General features: G+C 41.7%; 1 protein-coding gene across 3 annotated transcripts in view; it reads left to right on the plus strand.

Moving 5' to 3' along the window:
- The window catches only part of pik3cb (phosphatidylinositol-4,5-bisphosphate 3-kinase, catalytic subunit beta), a 277,178-nt gene extending 265,328 nt beyond the window's left edge, over positions 1–11,850 (plus strand). For all 3 annotated transcript variants that reach the window (XM_084332779.1, XM_084332778.1, XM_084332780.1), the window contains 5 exons: positions 78–245; positions 5,087–5,210; positions 6,786–6,931; positions 8,211–8,343; positions 9,892–11,850. In XM_084332779.1, the coding sequence (XP_084188905.1) occupies positions 78–245; positions 5,087–5,210; positions 6,786–6,931; positions 8,211–8,343; positions 9,892–10,029 (709 nt within the window). In that variant the 3' untranslated portion in view covers positions 10,030–11,850. The remainder of the gene's footprint in view (positions 1–77; positions 246–5,086; positions 5,211–6,785; positions 6,932–8,210; positions 8,344–9,891) is intronic.
- The last annotated feature ends 336 nt before the right edge of the window (positions 11,851–12,186 follow it).

Here is a 12,186-nt window from a genome sequence, read left to right on the forward strand (position 1 = left end):
CATATTAACGAATAGATACACAATATGCCCGATCAATAATCAACAATGGACTTCTTGTTCTGTTTGGAATCACGCAGGATCGTGCCTTACGGTTGCCTAGCGACGGGGGACCGCACGGGGCTGATCGAGGTGGTGTCGTCGGCGGATACCATCGCCAACATCCAGCTGACGAGCAGCAACGTGGCCGCCGCCGCCGCCTTCAACAAGGACGCCCTCCTCAACTGGCTCAAGGAGAAGAACTCTGGGTAAGACGGCGACAGCAACATCGTCAGGGTCGGGAGACGATTTACTTCCAGTTTGCTTCCAAAACGGAAATTAAAAGTGCTATAGATCAGTGGTTCTCAACTGGTCTAGCCTCGGGACCCAACATTTTCCTTAGTCATTAAGTCGCGACCCAAAATTTTGAACCACTATGATTTATGTAAAAAAAAAAATATTTGCAGTAATACGCAATCTTTCAAAACATGAAATAAACACAAAAAAGTGCAACAAAAGTGCAACTATTGCTAAAAACCCAATGAAATAAAAGAATAATACATAATATATGCTTCTTAGCAGATTTCTTAGCTTAACATAACAGACCTAAGTTTGGGGGAACTAATGGGATAACTGGGGTTGCAACAAAAGTGCAACTAGGGCTAAAAACCCAATGAAATTAAATAATAATAATAAATAATTATGCTTCTTAGCAGACTTCTTAGCTTAACATAACAGACCTAAGTTTGGGGGAACTAATGGGATAACTGGGATTGCAATAAAAGTGCAACTAGGGCTAAAAACCCAATGAAATAAAATAATAATAAATAAAATGCTTCTTAGCAGATTTCTTAGCTTAACATAACAGACCTACGTTTGGGGGAACTAATGGGATAACTGGGGTTGCAACAAAAGTGCAACTAGGGCTAAAAACCCAATGAAATTAAATAATAATAATAAATAATTATGCTTCTTAGCAGACTTCTTAGCTTAACATAACAGACCTAAGTTTGGGGGAACTAATGGGATAACTGGGATTGCAATAAAAGTGCAACTAGGGCTAAAAACCCAATGAAATAAAATAATAATAAATAAAATGCTTCCTAGCAGATTTCTTAGCTTAACATAACAGACCTACGTTTGGGGGAACTAATGGGATAACTGGGGTTGCAACAAAAGTGCAACTAAGGGCTAAAAACACAATGAAATAAAATAATAATAATAAATAATATATCCTTCTTAGCAGACTTCTTAGCTTAACATGCAGGGAACTAATGGAATAACTGGGGATGATGTTTGCTCCTGACAAGAGTCTCAAAGTCTGGGGTGATGGTAGACAAAGCAACTCTGAGGTCATGCTCAATGTCCAATCTGTTCCTCCGCTTTGTCTTCAGCTGGACCAGAGCTGAGAAGCCACTTTCACAAAGATAGGTAGTGAAAAAAAGTCATTTTTTTTTTTTTTTTTTTTAACACACACATCCGCGACCCACTCAAAATGGCCCCGCGACCCACTTTTGGGTCGCGACCCACCAGTTGAGAAACACTGCGTATAGATAACATGCACCATTTCCACGTGGGGGGAATGGGAAGTATGGAAGGGATACATGCACGCAACAACAAATGTAAACAACATTCATTTTTGACCTGCCAAAAAAGAAATTATGATAAAAGAATGAATCAATAATTCTTTGGGGGGAAAAGCAATACTTTTATTCCACACCTTTTCTAAAAGCTCTGGATGTATTATTACTCTACATAAACTAAGGCTGTCAATCGATTAAAATATTTAATCTGATTAATCACATGATTGTCCATAGTTAATTAATCGCATATTTTTTTATCTGTTCTAAATCTACCTTAAACTGATATTTTTCAAGTTTTAATACTTTTATCAACATGAGAGTCGACAAATGCATGTTTATTATTGCCACAATGAGAATCTGTACCCTTCCTGCTGACTTGTCGTACAGAACGTGTAAGTCGCTTTGGATAAAAGCGTCAGCTAAATGACTAAATGTAATGTAATGTGCAAACTGCATTGTAAAATAATTAAATAAATAAAAAAGCGCAACAAAAAAATTGCAGATGGGCATACCAATTTACTAACTGTAACATTACATAGTAATGATTACTAACACAGTAGTGTGTTGAACTTTACACTTGAACTATTCATCCCCATTTTTTTTGTTTAAGCAGCCATTTAACACAAAAGGATGACCCTCATGGATTGCAAATTTGCATAAAATTCAAAACAAACAAAATAACTTAAAAGTAGGGATGCTCGATATTGGCTTTTTTTTACCTATACCGATATTGTCCAACTCTTAATTTCCGATACCGATATCAACCGATACCGATATATGCAGGGTTTCCCCCCCAAAAAACGGAATAATTTCAGGTAATTAACATTACATATGTCTTGTTGTGGAATTAACATAACATTATGCATACTTTTGACAATAAATAAAATCAGAATTTGTTCTTACTTGCTTGCCTGGGTAAATAAAGGTTATAGAAATGTAAAAAAAATTATAATTTTTTTTTAACAGATACCGATATTTTCCCATATCACAATTTAATGCCAATATCGGCCGATAATATCGGTAGGCCGATAATATTGGACATCCCTACTTAAAAGAAAATAATAATTTAAAACAATGAATAAAGTGTGCATGAAATAATAGGGGAATGAAAAAGTTAGGAACTCGTTACATTCACCCACACAAGGGCTGAGGACTCACACCCCCCGCCCCCCCCCCCCTCTCTCTCTCTCTCTCTCACACACACACACACACGTCACACACACACACACACACACACACACACACACACACACACACACACTCACTCCCAGATCTTTCTCTTTTGCCCCTTTCTCTCGCTCTCTCGCTCTCGCTCTCACACACACACACACACTTTGAGTCAGAAACAAACATAGTATCAATAATACAGTCTAGTAAAAAAAAAAAAATAATAATAATAATGTTTAAACGCTAATCTCGCGATAAAGAAAATAGTGGCGTTAATATAATATTGCGTTAATAACGCATTAACCTTGACAGACTTAACATAAACATTTTATCTATAGCACCTTAAACTGCAACTCGCATACCAATGCTCAATAGTTCCTGTGTAGAATTGAGTATAAGAAACACAGAACACTTTTTTCACACTTCCTGAATTGATTGAATGGAAATTAACCTACACCTTTTGGCTGAGGTAGCTTTCAGATTCACCTGCCAGACTTCTATGGATTCTCTGTGTCCTGTGTAACGTAGTGCTATACGCAACTGTTCTCTAGCCAGAACCGTTAGAAATAACACAATCTCTTATTTCAATTGCTTGGCAGATTTGGGCCTCGCCTTGGGATCAGGCTTAAAGGGATAACATGACGTTTAGAGTTTGAGTCTCGTTTCTCCAGTGGGTGTTTTGACACCATGTGGGTCAAAGGTTCCCATGTGCCGCCGCACGCGGCCTGTTAGCCTTGTTATCATTCCTCGTCGGAATCGACTGGAGGAGAGTTTCTATGAATAAGGAACAGAAGGTTACAATTCGAAAATGCCGTTTTTCAGCCAACAGAAATCTCGTCCTGACAATAGCCATGGTTCCGTCCAAGTGTTTTCATTCGCATTTTTAAGTATCTCGTTAGGAAAGCTGGACGGAAACGGAAACATTTGATAAAACGTCCTCGATTTCGGGGAAGAAAAGTTTTCACGCTCACTTGAGGTGGATTTTGGATAATAATGTCAATAAAGAGTTTATGCACTAAATGGAAATGCATTTGTTGAATAGATAATGAAAATGTCAAGTTAGACCACGCTCTCAAAGTCTGACACTGGGTGCTGTAATCCCAAAAAGTTGAATATAAAGAAAGCAGGAAAGCCGGACCAGCACTCTCGGGTTCATTAATATTTAATGGCAGCCTGAAATGGAAACAAACATGTTTCGGAACTATTGTTCCTTCATCAGTGTTATGGCTAGCAATGATATTACAGTCAAGATGGTGGTTATATTGAATAGATAATGACCTGGAGGATAAAGGCTTCCATGACTGTTCAGCATGTTTGGTCTGACTGGGTTTAAATTGTTTTAAATCGCACAGCAAAAGGCTGCCTGCATCATTCACAACTTCCCCAGAGCTGCAAGATGCGCTGCTGCACTGGAGAGAGCTGTCAAATGTGCTGTTACTATTGTTCATTATTGTTACAGCCATATAGGCCTAAACCACAGGGATGATGTAACATATCATGGCTATATCTCATGGCATAATACCTTTAGGTAACATAATAATATGAAAATGACATCACCCCTGTTAGTTACTCGCAGTCACTCTTATGAAACGCATGGTTTGTACGTCAGAATATTGGTCTGCACTTCTGTCTTCATCTTGCTTCGGAAAGCATGGTCTTATATGAGCTAATTCGCATTACATTTATTTATTTATTTTGCGACATTTCAAAAGTTAATAATTTTTTTTTAATTGGATGGAAACACGGCTATTGTGATAAATATCCCTTTTATGCTTTTGATCTCATTATCATGTATTTGTGATTTCAGGTTGATGGCTAAACCTTTCATAGATTATAGGTTGGTACTAAAAAAACTAACTCCCTGAGCCATTGCAGCAATGAAGCTGTTGCCAGTTGAATCTGACTGTGGCTTGTAACTGTTGATAGTTGGTTTAAACCCAGTGAAAGCAACTGTTGATAGTTGGTTTAAACCCAGTGAAAGCAACTGTTGATAGTTGGTTTAAACCCAGTGAAAGCAACTGTTGATAGTTGGTTTAACCCTTGTTTTTGTTACTCACCCATTGCTTGTGGATCTGGTAGACATTATTGGGATTTAAAAATATCATGTAAAAATAGTTAATAGATCTTAACTTTATTTCAATTTCAAGCAATCTAGACAGCATGGGGGGCACAGAGTGCACTCAATAAAAATGTGTTATTTTATATGTTCTTCACATACAATGAGCTGAGGCCAGAGGAAAAAAAAATAATTGATTGTATATTTTCCCTTTTAGTAAACATTGAGAACGGGTCCCACAGACCCGAACACCACACGGGTTAAACCCAGTGAAAGCTGACGTGTGTTTTGTTTGTCATCCCAGCGACGCTCTGGAACGGGCCATTGAGGAGTTCACCTTGTCTTGTGCGGGTTACTGCGTCGCCACCTACGTCCTGGGCATCGGAGACCGCCACAGCGACAACATCATGGTCCGCAGCACTGGACAGGTTGGCCACGACAGTCTTACGTGCTTTCAGATATCGACCTTTATTTATTGCACAACAGAATTGTACAAAGATCCAAAGACTCTGGTGTTAAATCAACACAGATGTATTTCATATTATCGCTATTGCCACGTGTACCACCATGTATCTCCAAAGTGTTGGACGAGTGAGGGCTGGGGGGAGTAACATTAGGGGTGAGGGCTGGGGGAGTAACATTAGAAGTGAGGGCTGGGGGAGTAACATTAGGGGTGAGGGCTGGGGGAGTAACATTAGAAGTGAGGGCTGGGGGAGTAACATTAGGGCTGGGGGAGTAACATTAGGGGTGAGGGCTGGGGGAGTAACATTAGGAGTGAGGGCTGGGGGAGTAACATTAGAAGTGAGGGCTGGGGGAGTAACATTAGAAGTGAGGGCTGGGGGAGTAACATTAGAAGTGAGGGCTGGGGGAGTAACATTGGGAGTGAGGGCTGGGGGAGTAACATTAGAAGTGAGGGCTGGGGGAGTAACATTAGAAGTGAGGGCTGGGGGAGTAACATTAGGAGTGAGGGCTCGGGGAGTAACATTAGAAGTGAGGGCTGGGGGAGTAACATTGGGAGTGAGGGCTGGGGGAGTAACATTAGAAGTGAGGGCTGGGGGAGTAACATTAGGAGTGAGGGCTGGGGGAGTAACATTAGGAGTGGGGGGGCTGGGGGGGAGTAACATTAGGAGTGAGGGCTGGGGGAGTAACATTAGGAGTGAGGGCTGGGGGAGTAACATTAGGAGTGAGGGCTGGGGGAGTAACATTAGGAGTGAGGGCTGGGGGAGTAACATTAGGAGTGAGGGCTGGGGGAGTAACATTAGGAGTGGGGGGGCTGGGGGGAGTAACATTAGGAGTGAGGGCTGGGGGAGTAACATTAGGAGTGAGGGCTGGGGGAGTAACATTAGGAGTGAGGGCTGGGGGAGTAACATTAGGAGTGGGGGGGCTGGGGGGAGTAACATTAGGAGTGAGGGCTGGGGGAGTAACATTAGGAGTGAGGACTGAGGGAGTAACATTAGGAGTGAGGGCTGGGGGAGTAACATTAGGAGTGGGGGCTGGGATGTCCATACATTTTCTGAACCCTATAAGCTAATTTACCAGTAGTTTACTGTGTTGAAGGCTTGCTAACCATTACAATTCCCAATTAACATTATTTGTATTTTCTCACTAAAAGACCAGAATCAATCTAATTATAAATAATAGTAAACATTGTATATGTTAGAGTGGCCCATTAAATATATTGAGCTTTGAAAGTCCCATGCAGATTAGATCCGGATTATCTCAAAATGTCAAATATCAGTCGGATGAATCACTATTATGACGTAATGTATTTTCTTGACAAAAACGTTGTTATTTGGTTACGAAATGTATTATTCACAATATATATCACTCGATGCATGGGCCACGGAACTTATTCAGCACATAAAGACAAACCATTTAATTCAGGAAATACTGTACATTTGTACAAAAACTAGAAAAGGTCGGACACTGGACCTGCATTTGCTTGCCGATTGTCTTCCTGTTCCCACTGAGCTTTCTGATTTGCCTATGTGTTTGTCCATCAGCTGTTCCACATAGACTTTGGTCACATCCTGGGCAACTTCAAGTCCAAGTTCGGCATCAAGAGAGAGCGCGTGCCCTTCATCCTCACCCATGACTTCATCCACGTCATCCAGCAGGGCAAAACGGGCAACACGGAAAAGTTTGGCAGGTCAGTGTCTCTGGAAGCAGGACTTTGACTATACAGATTGTCATCTATACAGAACTTGTCACCATAGCGCCCTTTTCACATTCTTCCACTGGAGGGGGGGGGGGGGGGGGGGGGGCTTCTCTGTACTTCCACAAAATCGGAGCCTCCTGTGTGACGCAACTAATCCTGCAAATCTATCATGCTAACGTCAAACTCGTATTCTAAGTTGATACATCTAGTGATATATGCACGAAAACAACAGTTTATTTAAGCAAATCCCTATAACAAGATTGTGTGAGCTAAGACGTGCTATATTTGGGTGGAGCTGTTTTTTGGCGAATCGTTCAAGTGGAGTGTGTAGAGCTCGGTGTTTCTGCTAGAATCCGACACACATCATGCTTCTAATCTGGTCACACAGTTTGGCCTACCATACTGCCTTCATACAACGTTTACAAATGGTCACTAGATGCCACATGTTTAGTGAGAATCACGTGAATCTGTACGAAGAGTAGGAGACTAAAGCTGTTTTTGAGGAATGTAAATGTGTAGTTTAGGTGTAGTTAGGTGGGAGGAATCCATAATATGCTCGTTCAGGGATATAATTCGCTTTAAATAATCAATTAGCTGTACTTTCTGGAGCCAGGAACACTGCCGACCTAATGTACTGCCCAGTTTGTAAGATAAGAAGAAGAAATGGGGGCGGGCTACACCCACCAAAACCCACTTGTTCAATACAGTTCAATAGCTTGTGTGTATACTGTTTACTTTTACTCTTATTCATTATTGTACTGTATATTCAGATTACATTTTTTTATTGCTTATATTTATTGTAACATATAAAACCAATAGGGCATACAGACCCTCATCTGCACCTTTGTTTACACTGTTTATTTATCTCGTATTTATATTCAGATACAATTATATTGTCTATATTTATGTATTTCTACTATTACCCTGCCCATACCTGTACCTATCGCCCCCCATGCTGCTATGACACCCGAATTTCCCCAAGGGGATCAATAAAGGAATATTGTATCTTATCTTAATACAAGGGAAGGAAGAGGTTCTGGAAAGTAAATAATTAAAGTTAGATTTAGACTTTTCGTTTCTTTGCAAAAGTAACAGTAACACTGCACTACTCCAGCTCTAATTAAGTTTGTTACTCTCTATTTGAACAATATGGTGAATACTACATGCACCTAACACAGTTGAAAAATGAAGTAATAGATTCCCGCTTGTGTATAATGTCAACGTCGAGGGTAATTTACTCGGTGTGTCTGTGAACCCGTCTGTCATCCAGTTTCCGTCAGTACTGCGAGGATGCCTATCTAATCCTGAGGAAGAACGGAAACCTCTTCATCACACTGTTCGCCCTCATGCTGACTGCTGGACTGCCCGAGCTCACTACAGTCAAAGACATTCAGTATCTAAAGGTAACACACACACACACACACAACAAACCTCACGCATACTTAAATCTATAAGGCCTTCAAAAACAGCGACCTCAAGGGAAAATATACTCTTTATACTGCACTTTGTTTACATGTTGTGTGTTGGTCTGATGCGTGTGCTACTGTATGCCACACTGCTGAAATCTGTGTACCTCATACTAAATGTAAGGGGAGTGACGGGGACAGTCTGTTGTTTGTGGCAATGTCCCTGTGCACTGTCCTGTATGTGAGGTCATGATGGCATTTGACCATGTGTGTCTGTCGTACTGTGTACTGTATGTGAGGTCATGATGTCATTGTACCATGTGTGTCTGTCGTACTGTATGTGAGGTCATGATGTCATTGTACCATGCGTGTCTGTCATACTGTATGTGAGGTCATGATGTCATTGTACCATGCGTGTCTGTCGTACTGTATGTGAGGCCATGATGTCATTGTACCATGTGCGTCTGTCGTACTGTATGTGAGGTCATGATGTCATTGTACCATGCGTGTCTGTCATACTGTATGTGAGGTCATGATGTCATTGTACCATGCGTGTCTGTCGTACTGTATGTGAGGTCATGATGTCATTGTACCATGTGTGTCTGTCGTACTGTGTCCTAAATTGTACCTCATCCCATTTCTGCTTTGCACTATATAGTACTGTACATTAGTACACTGCATAGTATTGTATATTATATGGTAACTCAGAACATTGTACATATGTCTATACCGAACACTGTGACCTCATTTTCTTCTTCTAAATTACATGCTATACTATGTTATTTGATACTATCTTGTCTAGCACAGTCTCTGGAGCGTAACAGTAAGAAGCATTTTGTATGAAAGTATTCTGTACTTCTGTATGACAACTATTAAAGAAACTTGAAACTTGAAACTTGTATGTGAGGTCATGATGTCATTGTACCATGTGTGTCTGTCGTACTGTATGTGAGGTCATTGTACCTAGGGATGGGTACCTTTCACATTTGAACCGATACCGGTACCTGTGAATCGATACCGGTACCCAATGGTACCTTTTTTCAGTACTTTAGTCTCAAGAAATTTTATTTACCTACATCAGTCGTAAAAAAAAAAATCCAAACTTCAAATAACTACAATTTCGACAGTTTTCGGCTTGTCATTGCTCCGACTGCTTTGTTGTTGAATCAAGTAAAATCCTAGGTAAGCATATATTGTGCATGTGAACGTTGACGTGAACGTTTTTTTTTTTTTTTTTCTCACTTGATTCGATACTCTGTAGTACCGACGTGTTTCGGTTCGGTACCTCAAAAGTACCGAATTCGGTACCCAGCCCTAATTGTACCATGTGTGTCTGTCGTACTGTATGTGAGGTCCTGTTGCCATTTGACCATGTGTGTCTGTCGTGCTGTACAATTCTGTGAGTCCGGGATTTATCTTTGTGCCACCAAGACAAGTTCCTGTTTTTGTTTTATTTCTTTTGGTGAAGTAAGTGCTTCTGGTTGAGATTCTGATGGGCCTAGTGTGAATGGGTCAGAGGAGTAAATGCTGTGTCTCCGTCCCCAGGACTCTCTGGCGCTCGGGAAGTCCGACGACGAGGCACTCAAGCAGTTCCGGCAGAAGTTCGACGAGGCCCTCCGAGAGAGCTGGACCACCAAAGTCAACTGGATGGCCCACAACGTGGCCAAAGACAACCGCTCCTAGAGCCCTGCCCACAGACAGCCCTGACCCCCAGAGGGCGAGGGGGCGGGAGGACGTAGTGAATGAGGGGGGGGGGGGTGATTGGCAGGTGCCAAACAGACAGGGAGACGACCACCTGGATTTAAAGAAGGGAATCAAGAGGACCTGCCACACACACACACATTCATACTCTCTCTAAACCCACTAGGTGTTTAGCGACTCTGTGCCCTGACTACTTTACCCGTCTTCACCTCACAACCTTCTGGCCGATGTGCCTCCGAGCAAATCAAGCACGGCATCCTGTGACATTATGTTCTGTCTAATTGTGGCAGGTGAAAGTGGTTGCAAGTTTTACACACGCTCAGTATGAGTCCCGAGCAGAGTCGCCGTAGGAAGGGAATGAAACCCCCCCCACACATATATATATACACCCCCACCCTACCACCAAATCTCCATAAATGGACTGCCCCTTTGGAGCCTGAACTGGAGCGGACTGAACCATTAGGGAAGGGTGGGGTGGATCGCGCATATCAGAAGGAATTCTGATTAGACTCGCCTGAGGTGGGGTCGCCAATGATAGGCTCCTGCCTCTGGACTGTTTGATGGACAGCTGAGATGAAAAACTGGCATAGACAGACGAAATACTGAAAACACGCGAGCGTCTCACCCCCCCCCCCCCCCCCCCCCCCCACGTCTTAAATCGGCGCCAAAATGTGCACAAGCCCAGAGGAAGTGAGTCTTGTCGGACCTCGTTCTCGCGATGCCTCCTGCTTATCGTGAAAGTGTGCCTCAAAACTGCAGGAAGATTGTATTTTGTTTAATTTTGTCTTTTTTTTATGCTATGTAAGATTTTATCCTGAGATTTCTATGTGCCAGACTACTTTACTATTCCAGAGAGTGTGTGAGAGGACAGGCAGAGGGACGAGAGAGATGTTTGATAGAGAAACTGATGCCCTGAGCCTTGCGGTCCCAGGTTTGACGCTGCGAGGACCAAGTGGCCCCCGAGACAAAGAGACGTATATATGTATATTGAGAGAGATTTTAAATGTTTTAGGATCTTTTCTTTATTTTTTTTCTTTTACTAAAAACTTCACTTTATTTCACAGTGGAATGACAATGTGTCTTTTCCTCTTTTCTTTCCCCAAAATGTTATCAAATCAAGTCATTCTTGGACTAAAAAGGCTCATTAGAATCACATGAGTAATTTCCACTATAAGTCTTTAAACGAGACCTTGCCTAAGGATGTCAGCCTTTTCAAAGCACCACAACCAACGCACGCTAATAACCACAAGGAAGAAACTCATTGAGAAATAACTGAAGCAGTAACATGCCTTTTTAGGACCAAAACAAAAAGCTAAATGTTTAGTTGTTTATACTGTGTTTTTAATTATCTGTTTTTGAAATAGAATGTTTGTGCAAAATATGTGCCGCTCTGTTTTTAAGTGGAATTTCTTTTTTTCTTTTTTATAGATCAGCGAGAGTGGGTGGAGTATAGGGCCTGTGTGGGAGGGGCTTATGAGCAGAGGGTGTTACACTGCGATGCCAAGCTACTTCATGTATTTGACATAAGGTGCTCTTCCAGCATCTGCATCTGTGTTTGATTTTTTTGTGTGCAATATCCGTATATGATCCAATCCATATATATTAGTATATGAGCTCTCGGGCCCAAGCCTAGGCCTATAATGGTTGTCACTGTGGGTTTATGTGTGATGCTGCTGTATTCTGCACCGCTAGCCTTCAACTGTCTCTCAGACACTGGATATTGTCAAATGTACAGGCTTTTATTATTTTGCTGGTTTCGTTTTCATAGGAGTTTTATTAAAGTTATTTTCCATCGAACCGTCATTTTCCTTGTGTTCGTCATGGTTTGTGTGGCTGTGTGCTTCGCCAAGCCCTCGGCACTGGGATAGTGCCGAGATGAAGACAAATTGATTCCAGACTACAAATTGCTTTACTGTAGCAGAGAATGTTCTTCTTGCTCGTTGTGAAGTGCTTTCAGCTGCTCACCAAACCAGCCACAAACCATGGTTCTACTGCAAAGCTTTAAGATGCAGATGGGTGACGAATTAAAGGAATAACCAACATAAAGTGTCTTCGTCACCAGAACATGCGCCTACTGGAGGGATGGAACACCATTACACGTCTTAAATTCTTTGTACGAGCTGGTTTTCATTGAGAAAC

This window comes from Notolepis coatsorum (assembly GCF_963971535.1).
Source record: "Notolepis coatsorum genome assembly, chromosome: 1".
Taxonomy (NCBI): Eukaryota; Metazoa; Chordata; class Actinopteri; order Aulopiformes; family Paralepididae; genus Notolepis; species Notolepis coatsorum.